General features: G+C 39.1%; 1 protein-coding gene across 2 annotated transcripts; it reads right to left on the bottom strand.

Annotated features, from left to right (window-relative positions):
* Positions 1 to 874: 874 nt before the first annotated feature.
* On the bottom strand, positions 875 to 18,819 carry LOC131677162 (fatty-acid amide hydrolase 2-B-like). 2 transcript variants are annotated; one of them, XM_058956838.1, is made up of 5 exons: positions 17,923 to 18,819; positions 3,716 to 3,929; positions 3,317 to 3,646; positions 1,441 to 2,009; positions 875 to 1,382 (listed from the first exon to the last, which is right to left on the bottom strand). In XM_058956838.1, the coding sequence occupies exons 1-5, from the start codon at positions 18,094 to 18,096 to the stop codon at positions 1,110 to 1,112; spliced, it is 1,560 nt and encodes a 519-aa protein (XP_058812821.1). In that variant the 5' UTR covers positions 18,097 to 18,819; the 3' UTR covers positions 875 to 1,109. The 2 variants fall into 2 exon arrangements, with proteins under 2 accessions (XP_058812821.1, XP_058812822.1); XM_058956839.1 differs by having other exon boundaries at positions 18,701 to 18,786.
* Between the last annotated feature and the right edge of the window lie 1,956 nt (positions 18,820 to 20,775).

The following is a 20,775-nucleotide window of genomic DNA, read 5'->3' as shown; positions in this document are numbered from 1 at the left end:
AAACTTTAAAAATCGTTTTTCTCGAAATGTGCAAAATGGCGCTTGTCATAAGATAGCACAACAGCGACGATTTGTCGTTACGATATTCCTAGAATGTGTTTTCGGCACCAAAAGGGTCTCCTGTTTTCTGGGTGCTCATGGACTTCAAAAATCTTGAATCGCGCAAACTTCAGCGCAATTTTTAATCAAATTCCCAACCGTATTAAAAACCTCTCTCATGCCATGATGATGACACATCTGGAGTGCGCAGTAACATATACGATATTTAGCATCTATCAAAATAAGTGTAGGACCACAGATAACAGACGTTTAGGCTAGAACAAAATTTCTTCAAAAACCTGTGTAAACTTTCAAATTGATAAACGTTGGAAATCCGTGTTTCACTATTGCCATCTGTGCAACTGTTTGCTACACGTGTTTGACAGCTGCTATCGATCCCAGCGCCATCTACAAACGTTTGCCAACCGTGTTTCAGACGTCCGATTTATTCGGAATTTCAGTAGCGGGTATTTACACACGATTCAAGTCAAGCCTAAACGTCTGTTATCTGTGGTAGGACAAACATTGCTTCTCTTACTTGATGCAAACTACCTTCGGACCTCGCCACCGCCGGTATTGATAAATAAACAACTTTGGATAACCAGCATTTGTACATTGAAGGATTATTTGTTACTCCCAGGTCTTATCATCTAATGATACGCTGTGCAATTTCTGCTAGTCCCGATCAATAACGGAGTAACAACCAGATATAGTCGCTCAAGCTCAAGCTCAGAGTTGGTGATCTAACCAGTAAACTGTAGCTTTAGAGTTTTGGTACACTGTGTTACATTTTATAGCATAATGTTCTTTCTCTAAACATGGAAGTTAACACCAGTTGTAAACAAATCTCGTGTAAATTTATTGCATCTGTCCCCCTAGATTACGTTTAAATGCTATTCCTATTGTACAACGAATCTGCCACTGGAAACTATCTACTAATCTCGATTAACGACAACCATCCATTCAGCTCGATTTCGCATCACAAACCTAAAATTAAATAATAATCCACCGGTTTTCCACATAACGCAGCGCTACGGTACGTAAACCGGAACCAAATATCCAACCGGGACTTACTGCGGCGCCTTCCAGCCACCAAAAGCGGCCTCCAGCTCCCGAGCAATGCAGAGACTTAGCCGATCCTGGTAAGGAGCGGACACTATCTGAATTCCAATCGGAAGACCCTCGCGGTTAAATCCCAGCGGGACGTGAGTTCCTGGGAATCCCAGTGCATTAAATAGCATCGTATAGGTTACACCCGTAATGTGACCGAATGATTCGTAATGGCGTATGGCCGCTTTCGGGTAGGTTGGCAAGAACAGGACTCCGTCGGTTCCCAGTGTGTCCTGCAAGTACAGTTACGAGTGTGGGCTATATAAGTAGAAAGATGTTATTTAAACTCACTATCATTTGCTTCTTCAAATCCTGCGCCATCTGTAGATAAAGCTGTTGCTCCTTCGGGCTGAACAGGTGCTTGGTGTTAAACAGAATGTAGAACATGATTCCAGCCAGCGTAAAACGCGACTTGCCGATCATCGCTTTTCCCAGTTCCAACAGCAAGCTGTGTTTCTCTTTCGGATTTTCCCTGTTTTCAAAAATGCTAGGAACATCCTCTAGCGACTGAAGCGTACACAGCGCCATTTCTAGACATTCATTCATGTGGTCGAATTCAGCCCGCTCGGTTTGCAGACCGTGCCCTTTGAAGTACTGCACCGCTCGGTACATGGCGATCTTGATCTCATCGTCAACCGGTATGAAGCCGACGTTGAACCCAACATCTTCCATGTAGTGAATGCGGATATCGTTAGTGTAAACCGTCTCGTCCAGACGGAGCTTGTAGGCCCGCGGACCGGCCATTATGTGCAGCAGCGTCGGTAGGTCCTTCGCGTAACGACACATCGGACCCACGGTGAGAAAGTTGGCGAATTTTTCATCCGAGGACGTAGGGAAGTGGCCGTCGATGGAGATGACGCCTGGAAGAAGTAAATGGTTTAAAGGTTATTAGTGAAAAAAGATCGACGTACTTCAAGTAAGTGGTGTGGCCGGAGTGGTCGACGAGGGGAACGACATTCCGTGATTCGTTGATGAAATTAAGCTTGAATTTATAATTCTGAACGGATTGATTGATTGGTTAGTTCGAAATGGATACGCATTTCCAACATTGCTTGAGAATGGTTTGGAATGGTGGAAGATGGTTTGAAATGTGTCATGAAAAAAATTGAATTGCTCGAAATTTACGTTTTGACAGTTTAAGTTCTCGATGAAACTAAAGACGCTGAATCCCTCTGGATAAAGACTCGCCATCTCTATCTTATTCTTATTATTTATCAGTAAGTGTGATTCCAATCGAGCACGAGACCTGTCAAAAGCCCTCATTCCGAAGAAATTCGCTTCGAATCCTTCTGGAACGAGGGCCATTGACAGGTCTCGTGCTCGATTGGAATGACACTGACAGATAAATGGTAAACAAACGATTGACGTGATGAGTCTTTATTCAGAGGGATTCAGCATCGTTAGATGAAACAAAAACAAAACATTTCCAGCAGCGTAACTACATGACCAAATCAAAACAAAAACATAAATTTTGTTGCCAGAATTGTTCAAAGATTTGAACATAGACTATGGTGAGTTGCCAGTTACATCGAAAATTTGTTGTACAATTGTGATTCGCTGGCTGGGCCACACCCTCTTTCCAACTAACGTATTTGATTCGCTAGTTGTACCGAAAATTCATCTGCTCACATCTCTAATCAATGTCAGTTTGATTGTCAAAGTGAATTTGACACGAGATTTTGACATTCAGATGCTTTATAGTCAAACAATGGTCCAACTAGCGGAGTTCCAACTAAGAAACTGTCCAGTTATCAGCGAATCACTACTGTAATTTTGTTGATTTTTTTATAAATATTTGATTTGATAAAAAATTGTTTTAAATTTCTAAAATTACCGAAAAAATACGAATGTATGCAAAATCGAAAGGAATATAACAATTATTCTGAAGTGACGTTCCCCTCGGGACTGCTCTGGTGTAACATGTTGTTCATCATTGTTGCAACCGAAACAACGAATTGTATTCTTTCAAAATACCAACAGTAGATAACAAAAACAATATTTAAACCGTCGAACCACACTATCAGCAGCCGATAATGCCAAATTCGTATCGGAAGGCACACAAATGGTGAAATGAGCACCCAAAAACTCGCTGATATGATAACCTTGTTTACGGTCATAGTTCAACAAACAGATAAAATAAACGTCTTTCATACACTCGGGTACTTACCGGCCGTTGGTTTGTGTCCGAAAATACCATTGAACAGTGCCGGCACTCTAATTGACCCGGCCACATCACTACCCACACCGAACAGTGATGCCCCGGCAGCTATAAGTGCTCCTTCGCCTCCCGAGGACCCGCCCGCCGTCCGACGGTTATCGTACGGATTGAGTGACCGACCCGTAATATGATTGTAGGATTCCCAGCTCAGACAATATTCCGGCGTGTTGGACACCAACAGTGGGATACATCCGGCAGCTCGCAGGTGCGCTACAGCTTCACCATCAGAACTCGCCCTGAGTCCCTGGCGAGGAAGGGAGCCTCCGGTCAGCAGGGCACCTGTAAATGATAACCGCTGTTAGTTCATCTTTACTAGCGAACCGTTCCATTGAGATAGCCTCTTCGCACCTTTGAGTGAACAGCTTTCTTTCACCGTGAAAGGTACACCTAATAGGGGATAGGTTTTGATAAGCCAAATGGTCTGCATGTTGGCTATCATTTCATCCGCCTTTTTGGCTTCCTCCAGAGCCGCCGTGAAACGTTCCTCCACCACAGCGTTGATCAGAGGGCTCACTTCACGAATTCGGTCGATGTAGGCCCGCACCACATCTTCCGAGCGGAGCTGTAAAAAAGCGAAAAAAAAATTACGTAATTACTATTCAAACACGTTAATCTTCGCACGCATCGTAAATGCTGATTGAGTACGCCTCCTTTTTTGTGTGGTTCGAACGGTTTCAACGACTCATAACTGTGCAGCCGATGACCCGTCCGCAGAGATCAAGTTCAAGGTCAACGCAGACTAAGTGGCCACTTCTTCGCACCAGACTAGTGTCTGCTTTGAGCGATCCATAATCGCATGACCAGTTTCATGTTGTCCGCCGAGGTCCTGCTAAACATAACTGATCATACATAGATTAAGGGGCAGCATCGAGCTATCTACTGAAATCAAACAAACTTGTACTGAGCTGGTCGGGTCGGGTAGGTTTCTTGGCCTTCATGATCGTGCCATTATCCATTTAACCGGTCGGGGTTTGTTTTTCTTGCACTCGTTCGCGGTGAATATGTATCCGGGTAAAGTGCGCGATGCTGCACGGTGTTTATTTTTGCCGTGTAATTGCCACCTTTGGCTGGCTAATGTTTGCACTTTTTTCGGCGAGAACCTCTGCTGGTAATTAAGCTCACATTCCAAGCTCGTATGGGTTGGGGCAGGAGGCGTAAATTGTTTGGTTAAGTGTAATTCGGGTTTTATTTCTGGCTTGATGGCTGTTTGTCGTATTGTATAGCTAATGATGCACAAACGGAAGATAGCTAATCTTCATAACTGATGTCATTGGTGTTTTTTTTTGGCAGGGTTTTGCAATGTATCTTGAAATTTCTCGATAAATAGTCGAATATTAACTGTTGATTGTCAATCTAATTGTGAGCCCTAAATATAAATAAAGCACACGGGAATATGTGCGAAGCAGGCCATGCCTCCAGTGTCGTTCTTATGCGCTGTGCTACACCCAAAACTTGACCGTAATACCTTTACGGTAATAAGAACAAATACTCCAATAGCAAGCCGGTTAATATTAAAACGAACCAAAAAAATCCCTAAACAGCAATATCAACACATTCAAACCCTCTCTGCATCGCACTCATGTTTCATCGATTCTTATACAATAAATATCAAAGCGTCAGATTGTGTAGATAATGTGGATAAAGATGGGCTTCGATTTTCGGTGTTAAATAAAAAAACTCCTTTTCTATCTCGGACGTCAACAGCAAGTCAGCAACTGCACAAAACATGAACAGTCCTTCCCGTCATGTACGGGAAGCAAGACGTACGCCTTGGATCCAGGTATCCGAATCGAGGGTCGGGATCAAGACAGGTACGCCTCTGGTAAGGAGAAAAGGGGATGGGTTAGATTCGGGAACTAGTCCTGATCTAGACTGAACTAGTTCGGATCTGTGGTCTGTTTCGGAATATGGTCTGGGCCTAGATCAGAACCGGTACAAAGCATCGTATCGATTTTAAAATTTTATTTCACTATCCAACCTACCCAGTAAAAAGTGTTATTCAAATAAATATATCTTTTCTGTTAAAAATCCGTATAAGCTAGAACCGACTTTATTTGAAAGTTTTTTTATAGGTTAGGAATTGTGACCAACATAGGTCTTTTTTCTCCCTCATACATGCATAATAAATGATAGATCATGCATTAAATTATTAGTCATAATGATCAAAGCGATTCTGTTATACTCAAAAATGATTGTACTTTCGGGAAATGAATATTTTATTTTGTCCTTTTTTGCCCCGAGATATGAAAAAAGTTATTTTTAATGATAAGTCTAAAGGAGAGGCATGGTAGTGTTTCACTGCATATGCACCGTCATGTAAATGTTGGATGTTTGAATTATTGACAATTCAGAAAAAACGATTTTCTGTTTAAAATTCACTTCGCATCATTTTTTTTACTATATTTATATTCGTAAACGTGGAATTTTTCAGCCACCTTACTGTCGGATTTCTCCATTTTTGTAAATATATTTCAGCAAACCTAAGCACTGAACTGCTTTCATCTACGTCTTCTCAAAAACTAATCCAGTAGGGGAGGGGGCTCAGGTAAGAGTGCGTAATGCGGGGGGCCAACCCCTCATTGCATGCTCCTAGCTACGTCCCTGTTGTAATACAGAAAACCTATATAAGTCAAAAAAAAAATTAGGGTGACGATTTTCAGAGTGATTGCATAGCCTTTCTATATGAGAAAGGCAAAAATGTTCTAAAGTACAAAAAAGTTAATTTTCTTCAAAAGATTACATCAAATCTCGACGTTTCATGTATTTTAGATACACTTGGTATGAAAAATACAAAATCGATTTTGAAATTTTCCTTTACTCCCCCCTTTGAGGTTTTTTCAGTTCCTGCCTTATGCTCAAGGTAGTACACTCGGACCACCGCAATTTTTGCTGTTTGTTAACGACGTTGCCGATATTTGATGTCCTGATAGTACACTTAAAATATATTTCATCATTTATAATCACCCTGATTTCTTGGTACTACAAATCGTTCTGAATACTTCCAACGACTGGTGTGTGCAGAATCTCAATTGTATTGTCATCAACGTTCGTCGCACTAGAAACACCATCGAATATGACTACAATATTCTTGAAAATCGCATGCAACGTGTTGACTACATTTAAGGCCTTGGTATTAATTTGGAAGCTTACTTACCCTCGTCAGCTCTCTCTCTCTCTCTCTCTCTCTCTCTCTCTCTCTCTCTCTCTCTCTCTCTCTTATACAATCGACTATTACTCTCTCTTATACAATCGACTATTATAGTACATTTAAATCCAATTTGAACATGTATCACTTCCACCGGTTCCTCCTGGCTATTGTTGAAATATAAAACGTTTTCGGTTATTTTTTCAAAACTGTGGATTCTGTTTAATTTTAAACAATTTGCGATGAACTAATGATAGTGAAACTTATGGTGCAGATATGTGGAAGCCACGAACGCACGCTCGTTGCTAGGCAACGATTCGCTTGTTTACATTGAGGAAAATTGAAATCGGAAGTGAAAATTCAAACGCACAACTGAGAGTTTTCGGACATTTTCCTTCGGCCTTCTGCACTGTGGCAGAAAATTTTAAAACTCGGATTGATTGTATGGGAAAATGTTCTAGCTTCCTCAAGTAGCAATTTCTTGGCACACCAGCAAGGTTAGTGTGTTGAAAAACGTATTTTATAGGGTAATTTCGGGAGAGATGCCGCGTCGGGAGAGATGCCGCACTCTTTATATCTCGTATATGAAGTCACTTTTATACGATAATATGATATTGTGAGATTGTCTTTCGGAAGAATTACAACACTGGAGATGTAAAATAATCCTTATTATTAACTTACGAAAACTTTATTAATGATGATGTGGTTCCTGTTGTATCACGGAGTGCCGAAAATTTTTCAGCACAACATCAAAATTTCGTTTTTTTAAATTGTTTGATTTTTTCGGTAAATCATGTATCGGTTGAATAGCTGGGACCTTTTAGAAGGCATTCTGATCATGAGCACGGTCATCCATAATTTCAGAGGAAAATTTCGTCATGCGGCATCTCTCCCCTACAATTGGGAGAGATGCCGCATCAAAATGTATTTTTTCACCGCGGAATGATCATTTGCGTCAGGTATAGGTTCTAAATAAGGTATATCCACAAACTAACGGACCTAAAAAGTGACATATCTTCGCTGTTGTGCTATCTTATGACAAGCGCCATCCCGGTCAGCGTGGTAAGCAGAAAGTTAGCAAAAGTTGAGCAAAGCGAAATTGATGCTAGCAGAGTTTCTGCGAGCATTTTGCGCGATTTGTGCGAGAATTCCGGCAACGAATTCGCTCAAATGCAACAGAAGTTGGTTTCTGACAGAAGCGGTTAAACCAACCGATGCTGCTCACTTTTATCCAGAATACAGTCAGAAATGTACGGCCAAGATCTCTGCACCCTGCCTGCCACATCTTTGTCAGATTTTTTGCTTGATTCGTGCTAAATTCTACCAGGTAGGAATTGCCAGGATCTTTGCACAGTTTATGTTCGAGTTATGTCAGGGTTTTGCTCGGTTCCTGTCAAAATTTGCCAGAAAACGCGGCGAAACCGAGTTCGCCCTAGCTCAATTAACTCGACAGGATACGCGCAGAAATCTAACAGGGCTACCAAACCAAGACTTACAGAAATCTAGCAGAGCGGTCTCTGCCAGAAAATTTGCTCACTGAGATTTTGCACATTTCGAGAAAAACGATTTTTAAAGTTTGAGATTGAATATCTTGAAACTTATAAATGGTGTAAACAATTCAAAGAAGACAATTGATGCTTCTATCTATTCTGTATTAGTCTATCAAAAATTACAAAGATCAGTAGACTATGCTGCGAATATATCATATCTTTGGTTTCATTTGGTCTATAAACAATCGGTGAAATGCATTTTAAGGGAAATGAGTCAGGGAATCTAGAAAAAAAGTTATTTTTGGTTACAGTGTTGCCAAATATGCTATATTTCCAGTTTAAAACATAAATTGCATTTTTCTCACACTTCGTGCATTTATGTTTTGAAAATGATTATGCCATTGTGTTTCTCAGATAGTTTTACATATAAAAACAGCTTATACATGAAGATAATTTGAGCCAATCTCCAGACGCAGTCATTCGAAGCACAAAAAAAAATACTCAGCACATTTTACGCTATATCTCAGTAACTAAGCAGAATGTCAAAATTCTGAAAACCCCACTTTGTAGAAAATTTTTTGACAAGTAATGTAGCATATCTAACTCAGTTTACCCCAGAATGGCGTTTGTCATAAGAAAGCGCAACAGCGACGATATAGGCTTATGAGTCTATTTATCTATATATTTTAACGGGCGATATGCATCTATGTATTAATTATTTCGGTTTATTCCTTAAAGTTTCAGGCACTAATTTTCGTGAACTCGTTGATTTGTAGTGATGTCAATATTGGGATAAAAACGAAAATTTCAACGAATTAATACTTTTTCACAATGAATCTTTCAAGAACAAACCTATGTTATGTAAATTCATTGTTGGGAGAAACAGCCAAACACTGCTTTTAAGGAACCGCTACCAACACATAGATATATAATGCTAGAACAAACATATAGATAAATAGTACCCTTAAGTTACTCACACTTAACCGTTACACAAGGTTGCAAAAGAAAAACATTTTAAAAATGTTTAATAAAAAATGTTTCTAGAAATGGTAGTACCCCCTTAAGAAAAGTGAAGGTGCTAGCCGATTTTTAGGTGTAATCAAACTTCATGAAACTCAGCTGAAGACACTTAATCACAAAAACATCAATGAGAGCTAAAAAATACTTTTGGTCACCATTTTTCAGTTTGTGACCACGGTGCGGCGTCTCACGCGCACATGCGGCATCTCTCCCGCAATGGCCTTTTTTGTGAAATGTTCGCGGAAATTTGATGAATTTTTAATAAAAATGATTTCATCAATTTTTGAATGGTTTACTTTGATGCAGGATCGATTTTTAGAAATGTGTGACATCTCTCCCCAAATTACCCTATCTGTTCATGCTTGGTCAGGCAGGGGAAAGAGGGGTGTGTGGTGTAGGAGCTATGTTCTTGATGGACAACCCAAGAATTTAATTATTGCATCAAACCAAACAAATGCAGAGAAACCTGGCAGTGCAGGAGGCAAATACATTAACAGGGTCCAAAATATATAGGGGTCCAAATTAGGTTGGTTACCCTAGTACTAGTAATTTTAACATTGACCCCCAGACCAATCAGACGCATGAGATGCTAATTGGCTAGTTAAGGTGACAATGAGCGCTGTTTTTCTTCACCCGTCCGGGTGGCGCGACGCGCTCAGAGGTCACTGCCGATAACATTTTTTTTTTGCACAAACTGGTAATCCTACCCGCCAAAGTTCCAACTTCAAATCGTACTCTGGAGAGGTGGAACGTGGTTGAAAGCGATCAGCAAAAAATTAAAATAATGATTATGCGAAAAAAATACAGCAAATGAAGACCTAACAGCCCTCAAAACCGCGCCAGGTTGCGTACGCAGTTTGGTACAACTTCAAAGCGCCTGTTGAATAATTGAAACATCTATCAATTAGAATATTCTTGTTGTGTAGAATAATTTCCTCTCAAGTGGAACGTAGAAGAAACCGGTTGCGCATAGCATTATGACGTTTGGTGATAATTGCATTCTTGGATGTTGGACAGCCCAAAGATGCATATTTTTTGACGTGCAAAGGTTATGAGGCTTGAAATTTGATTGTTTAATATTTTTTTCGTGAATCAAATTTCTATTAAATTTACTACTTCAGACAATTAGGTTCTTTGCTGGCACAGTTAACCTCACTTTTCTTGACAGTTCGCTTGTACTGTTTACATGGACTTAGAACAATTTGTGGACGACTATATTCGCTCGAAGCACATCGTAAAGAATTTTTCTAAGTCCATGTAAACAGTACAAGCGAACTGTCAAAAATGAACACTCAGTTCATTTGTGACGTCAGCGTAAAGTATTTAATTTTATCCTGAATGTATGCCGTAGTCAACACTAGTTCGCTTCAAATGAATGGCGAGCCTGTGATGGTATCGTGACCTCTTAATTAGCACTAGGATATTCACGACCTCTATGTTTTTCATTATTCTCGTGACCGAAATTTTCCTCTGTTTGCCTTTCTCTTTCCTTTTTATTATTGATTATTCTAATCCTAAAAATACCATCTGTCGCTAAAGGAATCGATTTAAATCAAAAGCGTGGGGAGGTGTCCCACGATTGAACACATCAAGTAGGGTAATATAAATGTCAGTCACGACACACATTTGCTACTATCAATTGTGTGAAAACGATGCTCACCTTTCTGTTTGTTTTACCAGGTAATAGTTCATTTGGCTTCACGTAACGTAATTGAGGTCTTGGCTTCGCACGTGGTGTCCGCCAAAACAATATTGTATCATAACTAATTTCAGTTTTAAAGTCAAAGGATTTTGATTAATACATAAAGACGATGCTGCTAGTCTTAGTCTGAACAGAATCGAGTGAACTGGCTACCTCAGCCAGTACACAAATAGCAAATATTAGACTGATTTTATTATCTATTGCAGTTAGATTATCATTGAAAATAGCACAATAGTTTGATTTATTATTTAAAAAAAAATTAGTAGCATATTTCTGATTATCAGAATAAGCAGCAGTTTCCCGAGGAGAACCGAAAACTTTCTGGTAAATCGACGTCTTGGAGGCAGAGTTAAAAAGAATCGAAGCTCTTTTTTGACGGCTGAAAATGAACCTGTTGAGACTCGCGGTGAATCGAAAAAATATTCATTCACTATTCATCTTATTCATTCAGTTGAATATCGTACAATATATCCATTACACTAATTATTAGGAAAATGTTTTCAAATGCCGATAAAGCATATGAAACGACAATCATCATCGCTTACATTGTGCCAGGGCCTACTTTGATGCGTTTGATTCGTTGCTGCACGGTCGCTTCGTGTAATTAGGTTCTTTACTGACACAGTTAATCTCACTTTTCTTGACAGTTCGCTTGTACTGTTTACATGGATGAATGGGCGGGTTGTTCGTTTGACGTTTTCAGCTGCGTCACTGAATATTGAAAATGAATGCGGCTGAATATGATCAATTTTCATTCAATGAATTTGAATATTTTTAACTCTGTTTTGGAGGCGTCCATCGATTTACCAAGCCCCCTTGTAACTAATATAAGGAACCACCATTGGGGCCAAGGGGCCTGTTGGTGTAAATAAAGAAAATTACAAATTAATGCTGAGAGTGTGTGCACTAGTTTAATAATAAGCATATGTTTATAATCCGTTTTCAGGTTCCGTTTAAGCTCATCGAAGTCGCTCTACCGGCCGGTGCTGTAAAGCCTTCATCTTGAGCGTAGGGCCAAGTTCACGGCGCACATAGTTATCCTTGCGCTCGCAAGCAAAATGGTTCCAGTTAAACAACCAGTTTTGCGCACACATTGCCTGATACCAGCTCAGGGCATTGCCAGTGAGCAAATGCGTCACAGAATTGGGTCAACAACGTATACGTTGTTTTTGTCTTTTCCGGTGCAGCTGATGTGAAAGATAGTAGTTGAACTTTTTTTTACACTTTTTCGTACTAAAAACGATAAAAAATAGGAGCTTGAACTTCGTTTGACAATTCTCGGTGGTTTGTTTACATCCCGCATAAATGAGAACAATAAATGGATAATTTGTATTATTGTTATTTCACAATTTGACATATTGTGATTCGACAATAAACACGCCACACCGTAAATTGTTTCCGTCATTTGGGGTATTGTTTTCAGCCGGATAACAATTTGGGGAATATGGCGTTAGGTTATGTTACAATACAAAAACGACGATTTTTTTTGAACATTTTTTTCGTGGACTATACATGTACAATACCACAAATAGTCGCTTAGTTCCGAGTTTCTACTATTTCTCGTCTAGTTTAAATATAGTTTTCTAGCGAAATACTATACAAATAAAAACATATAAATCAACGGTAGGATTTTGACGAACAATATTGGAAATAGTTATATGTTTTTTGTTGTTTTTGTTACTATACTGGCCATGTCCACCAGAGGTTACTATAATGCAACAATAGCACTTATTGTGAAAATTTCGGTTAAAATGATCAATTTAGCAGAAGCGTGCAGAAACTACTTTATCGACGCTGTCAAAAAGGATAGGCAAAAGTAAAGAATCTTACAATGTTGGTGTTTTCCGCATAGTTTATCAACATTTGTAACGCTCGCATGTAGTTTTAACTATATCGATATTTCATAATCCAGATTTGATTACCTGCCATCTGGAAAGTGTTGACATCAGTGGTACTGCCGCTTTATCCAATTGAGCTATTTCCGCTATCGAGCAAAGAACGCAATTTTCTTCATATTATTGTGTGCTCATCCCACCATCTTGAGCTGGGCAAATCGAAATTAGCTAGTACCGATAATTATGAGTGGCATAATGAATAACCATGACCATAGAAGAATAAAAACATGCCATATCGCATATGGTTGAAACTACCATACAGGATGTGAACTTGTTCAAATATATTTGATAATTTTGAGTTGTTAATTTTATGTCCTACAGAGACAAGTTATCATCAGGTAGTACTAGTACCTTAGATTGTATCATTATTTTGCCTAATTAATTAATCAATTTTTATGTGCTTTTGCCATAAAAAAATTATGTGCATAACATTATGATCATTTATTTTAGCAACCCCGCATAGCTAAAAACCATTTTACATAGTCCAAACAATAAACCTGTGTTGAGGGATATAGTAACCATTAGAGGTGTTGCTTTTCCTACAATATAAACTTAGATTTTATTCAATGAGTATAACAATAGGTAGATCTATATCTATAGAATCTATAGAACTATATCTTCAATAGTAACAAGGAATTGAATGGTTAAATTATAGTAAAACCACAGATAACAGACGTTTAGGCTCGATTTGAATCGTGTGTAAATACCCGCTACTGAGATTCCGAATAAATCAGACGTCTGAAACACGTTTGGCAAACGTTTGTAGATGGCGCAGTGATAAATTCAATGCAGTTAGAGTGCAGCTGTCAAACACGTATAGCAAACAGTTGCGCAGATGGCAATAGTAACACACGGATTTCCAACGTTTGTCAATTTGAAAGTTTACACAGGTTTTTGAAGAAATTTTGTTCTAGCCTAAACGTCTGTTATCTGTGGTAAAACATTATTCAGTACCATATGTGATATTGTACATGTTGATGGCCATGTTAGTGGTTCGAATGTTAAACAAACAATATCTGATATGGTTACGCTAGTAAACAAAACAGTAAATATTATGTGGGATTGTTGAAATATATTATAATGTACAATGACATCCTATCGTGTAAATATTTAGAACATAAAGCTCATTATTTCTATTTCTATCATTAACATAAGGTTGGCCGAAATATTTTTGTAAATTGAGTGAATTACGTATTATCTGGGATTCAACTATTATCTCATATTGTAAATATTTAGAGTACTAATGCAAAAGGTTGAAATGGAAATAATTAATTTATGTTCTAAATATTTACAAGAGAAGGATTCCTAACACATTACAATATATTGCAACAATTTCACATAAGGTCTATTTATTGTATTGTTAATAAGCGAAACCATTTCAGATAATGTTTGTTTAACATTCGAACCATTAACATGACCATCAACATGTATAATATCACATATGGTTACAGTACTGGATACCGTTCTTTTATAATTTAACCATTCAATTCGTCGTTACTATTGGGGATATTGTAGAACTATTGTTATATTCATTGAATAAAATCAAAGTTCAAATTGTAGAAACAATACAAAACTATCAGCTCTAATGGTTACTATATCCCATAATATTGGATTATTGGTTGGACTATGTGATAAATGGTTTTTAACTATGCGGGATGGGAGTTTCTTGAGTTCGAATGTAACAGATGACCACCCGTTTCACTCGAGCTCAAGCAACTGACAAAGTAAACAAACCACCGAGAATTGTCAAAAATGAACTTCATTCATCATGAGTTCATTCAGCAATTGAATACTTTACGGTGACGTCACAAATGAACTAAGTGTTCATTTTTGACAGTTCGCCTGTACTGTTTACATGGACTTAGAAAAATTCTTTACAATTTGCTTCGAGCGAATTTAGTCATCCACAAATTTTTCTAAGTCCATGAAAACAGTACAAGTGAACCACAAAGAACAGACGTCAATCTTCAGCATTCAACTTGTGTAAAATCTCTAACGGTTTCGAAGGTGGTTGGGATATCCAAACCAGGTGCGCTACTGTCATGTTATTTTGTAGCTGAGTTCGACAGAATTGACAGCGGTTATTCCTCTACCCAGTCAAACTAGTCCGGAACTGGTTCGGACTTCCAGCATGAATTCCAGCTCAAATGCATCAACCGATAGAGTCGGAATCGGTTGTTTTCTTTGAGCAAGATTCCATACCGAATCCATTCAGGATTTCGAACCGGTTCCGGAATGGATTTGACGGATAGTTGGGATAGGTTGGTGTGGCGGCGCTAGTGTTTATAGTATATTAATTCAAATGTTTATACATTTTTTTTAAATATTTTTTTTCGATCATGGATGTCTGTTCTCTGTGAGTGAACTGTCAAGAAAAGTGAGGTTAACTGTGTCCATAAAGAACTTAATTCCACCAGCTCAGTAGCTTTCGAAAGAGCACCAGAAATGCATACTGCTCTGATGTAACGTGTTGTTCATCACTGTTGTAATCGTAACAACGAACTGTATTCTATCAAAATACAAATAACAGATCACAAAATCCATATTTAAAACGACGAACCGTGCAAGCGAAGGCACACAAATTGTGAAACTAAAATCCAAAAACTCGCTGATTTAACAACCTTGTTTACTGTCAGAAGTCAACAAACAGATACAATAAACGAGCATCAGACTCCTGAGACCGAGGGTCTGCCTCAAAGGGAAGAAGAGCGTATCCGCATAAGAATAGGAAGAGTCGCAGATTTGACAGACGCGAAACAGATTCAAGATAATCTGCATAAGGTGTATACATGTGTGTACAATAATATTATTGTTGGCAAACACATTGAAAACCTCAAAATGGCAGAAAGCACTAGTTTCTATATTCAAAACTTTATGTTTGAATTAATTTCTTTTTTAATAATTGCTTTTTTTTGGGAAATGAAGTAGTATTTACGCAATGTCGATCTTGCCAATCGTAAAACCAAAACTCTCGCTTTACGAGTGCCTATACCTTCTCTGGTATCATCTTGGGTTTTCATGTCATTTGCAGTTTGACAAGACCAAAACTGACAAGACACAAGACCATAATTTGATGTTGGAACGGTCTATCCCTAAGAATGATTATAGGAAGGGCAATCCCTCGCCTGAGACGCTAAAGCACTATTATCATCGGATTGCTGTCATAATTGGTAAATTTCGATCCTCATCTCGCACAAAACGTTCTCTCCAGTATGCTATTCGAACCTCAAATTTCAAAATAAGAAAATAGGCAAAACTATTACAAAAGCAGACCACCTCATAATGCCGACAAGCAGGATCGTGGAATAAATTAGATATTATCATCGAGAAGACAACTTCATGACATACGGTGAGAATTGTAGTTTCCTCGGTGCCGAAAGGCGTTCTGCATTACCCTCAAAGTGGCCGGTGCCCAACCCAAACAGTCTTACACTAAGTTGAATCTCTCTTTGAAATGACCCTTGAGAGTTTTGGTGTTCTTGGAAAAGTAGGACACTCCATGTTTGAAACTCATCTGCCAAGAGTCTTTAGGTGCAATGTGTCCTGACACGAGGATCGTTAGAGCCACATTCTCTTTGAGCCAAGAGAGCATAATAACTATAGCACTATTATTTCGAATTCATTAGTTCTCACCAGCTTCAAATGAACTTTTTTTCTTGCGGGACATCACGCTTTACTAAAGGTTTGCTGGCGAACACAAATTGTGTCACCGATTTTGAGACTAGCATCAATCCGGCGCTAGCTAAATCCTGGCACTATGTTAGTGTCGGATTTTTATGGGGCAAAGTCAAAACAAAAATTCCATAACTAGCGGACGATCATTATCGAAGAAGATGTAATTAAACGCAAAGCTGTGTCACCGTAGGTCACCCGATACGTTCAGTGCGATTACCATTCAAAATTTTCGCTGACTGGAGCAGGGGATCCTCCAAACATGCGACCCCGTCGTTCAGAAGATCCTCTCGTAACAGACGTGAATCGATCACCACATCGTCGATCTCAACTTTGTGAGCGGGTATGTAGTCAGGGTAACCCTTCATAGACAGAATATCACCATTTTAAGCTTACCTGGGCTTTCTTCATCAAATCGAAACCTTTAATGACGAATTTTGCTCTACATTCATAAGCTGGGTCTTGTAAGAAATGTTTTTTTATTAACGAGCTTCTCTTCAAGGGCGGGTATAGCGTAGTTGGTAAATCGAAAATGTAGCTCACTTGGGTTGCTAACCCTAATGCAAAAACCTATACAGTAAAAACCCGTTTTTATCAGCCCCTTGGTGAATTTTAGGCTGATAAAACAGGGACATTCATAAAATCGGGACATACATTTTTCTTTCTTTTTTAGAAAACGAAGCTCTTAAAGTATTCTTCTTTAGTCCCTAGATATAGCCTCATAACCCTTTCTGATTATTTTGTTTAAATTTCCCTTAAGGGGGTCTAACAGTGCAAAATTCATAAAAAATATAAATACGCTCAGGAAAGGATTTACTCGAATTCAAGTTGTTTTGTCTGCTAGAGCCCATCAAACTACCAACTATCATTTTTCATACGAAGCTGATAAAATGGGGGGCTGATAAAATCGGAGGCTGATAAAATCGGGTCTTCACTGTATAATCGATATAAAAAACACTTCCACGAACACACTAAATTACTGTAAGAAAATCAACCAAAGTAAAAAAACAATGGGGCGCAAAGCTGAGACGTTACGGCCCTGATTGTTTGAAACACACATAAATACAGAATATTTTCGTATATCGACAAACTGAGTTGATTGATACACGGCTTTCGGCCCTTTGAGTCACTGTTGGAAATTCACATTTCGGAGTTCATAACCTTTCTTTATATGAGAGAGGCAAAAAACAGGTCGACAATGCAGTTATCCATATCTTAATAACGGAACTTGTGAATCATAATCATATTAGGGTAAATAATCTATTTGGGCATAATTAGGGATTATTTGGTTAATTACTCGGAATACAATGGAACTCCTGTTTGAGCACAACGAATCCTCTATTTTAACTTGCTTCCCATCCGGATGTTGGTCCTTCCAATTGAATTTAGTCGATTTAAAACCTGTCCAGTAATTATTAAGACTATTGAATACACGTACACATTCACAAACATTCGCCCAATTCGTCGATTGGTATACAGGACCCGCATCCATGGGCCTCGAGCCTTCTTTAAAAGTTTGATGGGTTTCTCTACCTTTCGTTTAATAAAGTTAAAAATGTTAACAATCATGCGTCTCCTCAAACTCCCGGTGAGATGGACATATGATACAACAACCAACCTGCCATTCCTACCTCCTTATTTCGTATGCGTTCCGCCAGATCCACGGCCGATATCTCCAGCATCTCATTTCGGATCTCCGGGAAGGGCGTTTTCCGCCGAGGACCTCCAACAAACTTAATCAGTGGCAGCAGCACGACGTTTAAAACCCGCAGCAGAACGCCGAGCATTCGTAACCAAATATTCATTTTTGTTTCCTACTTGCAATTCCACTTCGTCGTTCGAAAGTTAAGCGCACTGTTTGAGCGATTCTCGCAGCTCATCAAACTTCGCACTTTCCGAGATAACTGACGCGCGCTGTGTTTGTGTTCTAACGGAAAAGTTTGTTTCCTGCAGCACGACTATTTACTACTAATTCAGCGATCCGAAAGGTCGTACGCTATACACCTGTGCAGCCTAGTTGCCCAGTTAGAGAAGGTCGTTTAGTTACAACGACTTGGCGTTACATATTACAGCACAATCCCTGTAGACTGCCGAACGTCACACTATAACACTTCGAGATTACTGCTTTTAACGACCTGACTGATGACTGGTTTTATGCCTTGGTCTACTGATTCTATCAATGTTTCCACGGGCCTCGCTATAGTTAGATCGGTTGTGCTCGAGAACCACTCACGCTCTCGTTGCTGTTAATCTAATCAGATTAGAACCGGCCTCTTCCAATTCTATCAATCGACTCCAAACATTAGCACATACTAGGTACTGATGTTGTTAATGATGATGATGTACTAGTTACGCGAACCGCGAGTAGATTTGAACGTTAGATAGTGACAAAAAATAAATTCACTGTACTCGCTTAGGCGGGGGTGGACCAACAGCAACAGCAGCAGCAGCCGGTCAAGAATCGGAACCGAGCCGTTCGCTGTCCAGTGACATACTGAGTGAACGCGTAATTGCACACCGCAAACACTGATTGCCCCAAGAAAGGCAAAGTAGCCAGCAAGCATGTACTACGCATCGTCAGGTCAGTTATTAGGAATACATATTGTACGTACATTACAAACACACACACACTACCACCACCGGCAAAAGATTCTCGATTCTCGACGGCGCGCTCGGTGACGAGAAGGCGCTCATCGCGCGCGCTCGCACATGTGCGACGACTAAGACGTTCAATTAATTTGCTTGCATACTATAGTAACTACTAAATATGAAACAGGATGATAAACGATGAAAAGTGTGCTTTGGTAGCATTTCTGGAGCTAGCCGGCTGTGACGAGGCGATTTTATTATCACTTTTACTTGTGCCGGGGTGCATCAAAGTGCGCCTCTGGCTTGATAGTGTATACATCGGTGAATGCATGGCTTGTTTGACGCGGGGATGGTATCAAACGGTTTTGCTTTTGTGGTCATTGCTGAAACTATTGGTTCATTCACGGTTACCGATTTGTCGTTTTGAACTTTATTTGTTCGGTTACTTGTGATATTTATATTGGATCATAAAGCAAGCAAAAACAGAACTGTAGAGATGAAGGGATGAAGGGAAATGAGGCGCTAAGAAGATACATGCTAGGGATATATTCAAATATAAAATAGTAAAAGTACGCTTTTTTCAAAAGGTTCCTCTATGTTACAATTTCATATATTATTATTCGAGTGTCCAAGTGAATTATGTTACAAAAATAACTAAGTATCTTTTTCAAAGAAATAAAAAACAACTAAATATCTTCACTGCATGTGGGTGTAAGACATATAGATTGAAGATATGATGACCAATCCACAAAATATCACAATTTACATTTACAGGTGGATGTTTTTGAATAAAATAGGGACTTCTTAGTATTCAATTCGATTAAGTATAGGTGCGAACAAAACAATAAAACTACTGCACATTTTTGTTTACGCCACTAACATTCACGCTATGATAAAGACGACGCCATCTAGCGGCGGGCACCAGTACTGATGTGCTAATAAGCGTAGCGAGGTCTCATTTTTGCGCCCCTTTGATGTTAACTATGGCTTACTCATTCAGGTCAGTCTTTCGAACATTAATTTAGTGTCTACAGAGTTTATAAAGCAGATCATAATTTCAGCGCACGTCTTAGGCTAGCACAGTAGATACAAAACACTAGATCAGGATTGTCGCTGGCATCAGTGGCAGGAACATCATTGTTTTGATTGTTTTGATTCCAAAAAAAAAATAATCCTCTATCGTTGTTTCATAGCGACTAATCATTTTTGTTTCTTTTAGTCAGCAAAACAATGGCCATTCTTGACTAATATGTTTTCACTAATTAGAATGCACAAATTGTCTAAATCTGTACTGTATTTTGATAAATTTTCATTTCCTTGTACGGTGTATACAAACTCTTTCATTTCATAACAATAACAGTCAAAAATTCAGTCTATTCTCAACAACCAGAGGTATCAGTCACAATACCAGTGTGCTCTCTGCTGCTACCCAAGCCAGCGCAAACAGTTGCTTTTCTCTTGTGTGCATTGTCTGAAGAACAATGGAAACCATTACTATTATTCCTGTGTGGTGATCTATTAAGATGACTGAGTCTCATCAACAAAATGTGATTCTTCGGGCTAACACGGTGGCCATTGACTTCCGGTCTTTCCGCGTAAGACCGAGTATTGGTGATCTGGAACATTTGCTGAAGGTGAAAATGCAGCTTCGGTTTTCGGATGTCAGCTTCATCCAGTTGGAGCACGTTAGGCACGCGGTGCTGATAACGTTCAACAAATTCGCCCAGGCGAAAAGATTCATTTCGCAAAACAACTTGAAACACGTGCTGGATTGTGACACCGCTAAAATTAAGATCCTTGTGTATATGGATAACGGAAACGTGGAAGTCAACTTACATGATTTGGCACCACGTACCTGCAAAGTGGTCATTAAAAGATTCATGTCGTGTTTCGGA

This window comes from Topomyia yanbarensis, chromosome 1 (genome assembly GCF_030247195.1).
Source record: "Topomyia yanbarensis strain Yona2022 chromosome 1, ASM3024719v1, whole genome shotgun sequence".
Taxonomy (NCBI): Eukaryota; Metazoa; Arthropoda; class Insecta; order Diptera; family Culicidae; genus Topomyia; species Topomyia yanbarensis.
This window is presented reverse-complemented; position numbering and strand designations above follow the sequence as displayed.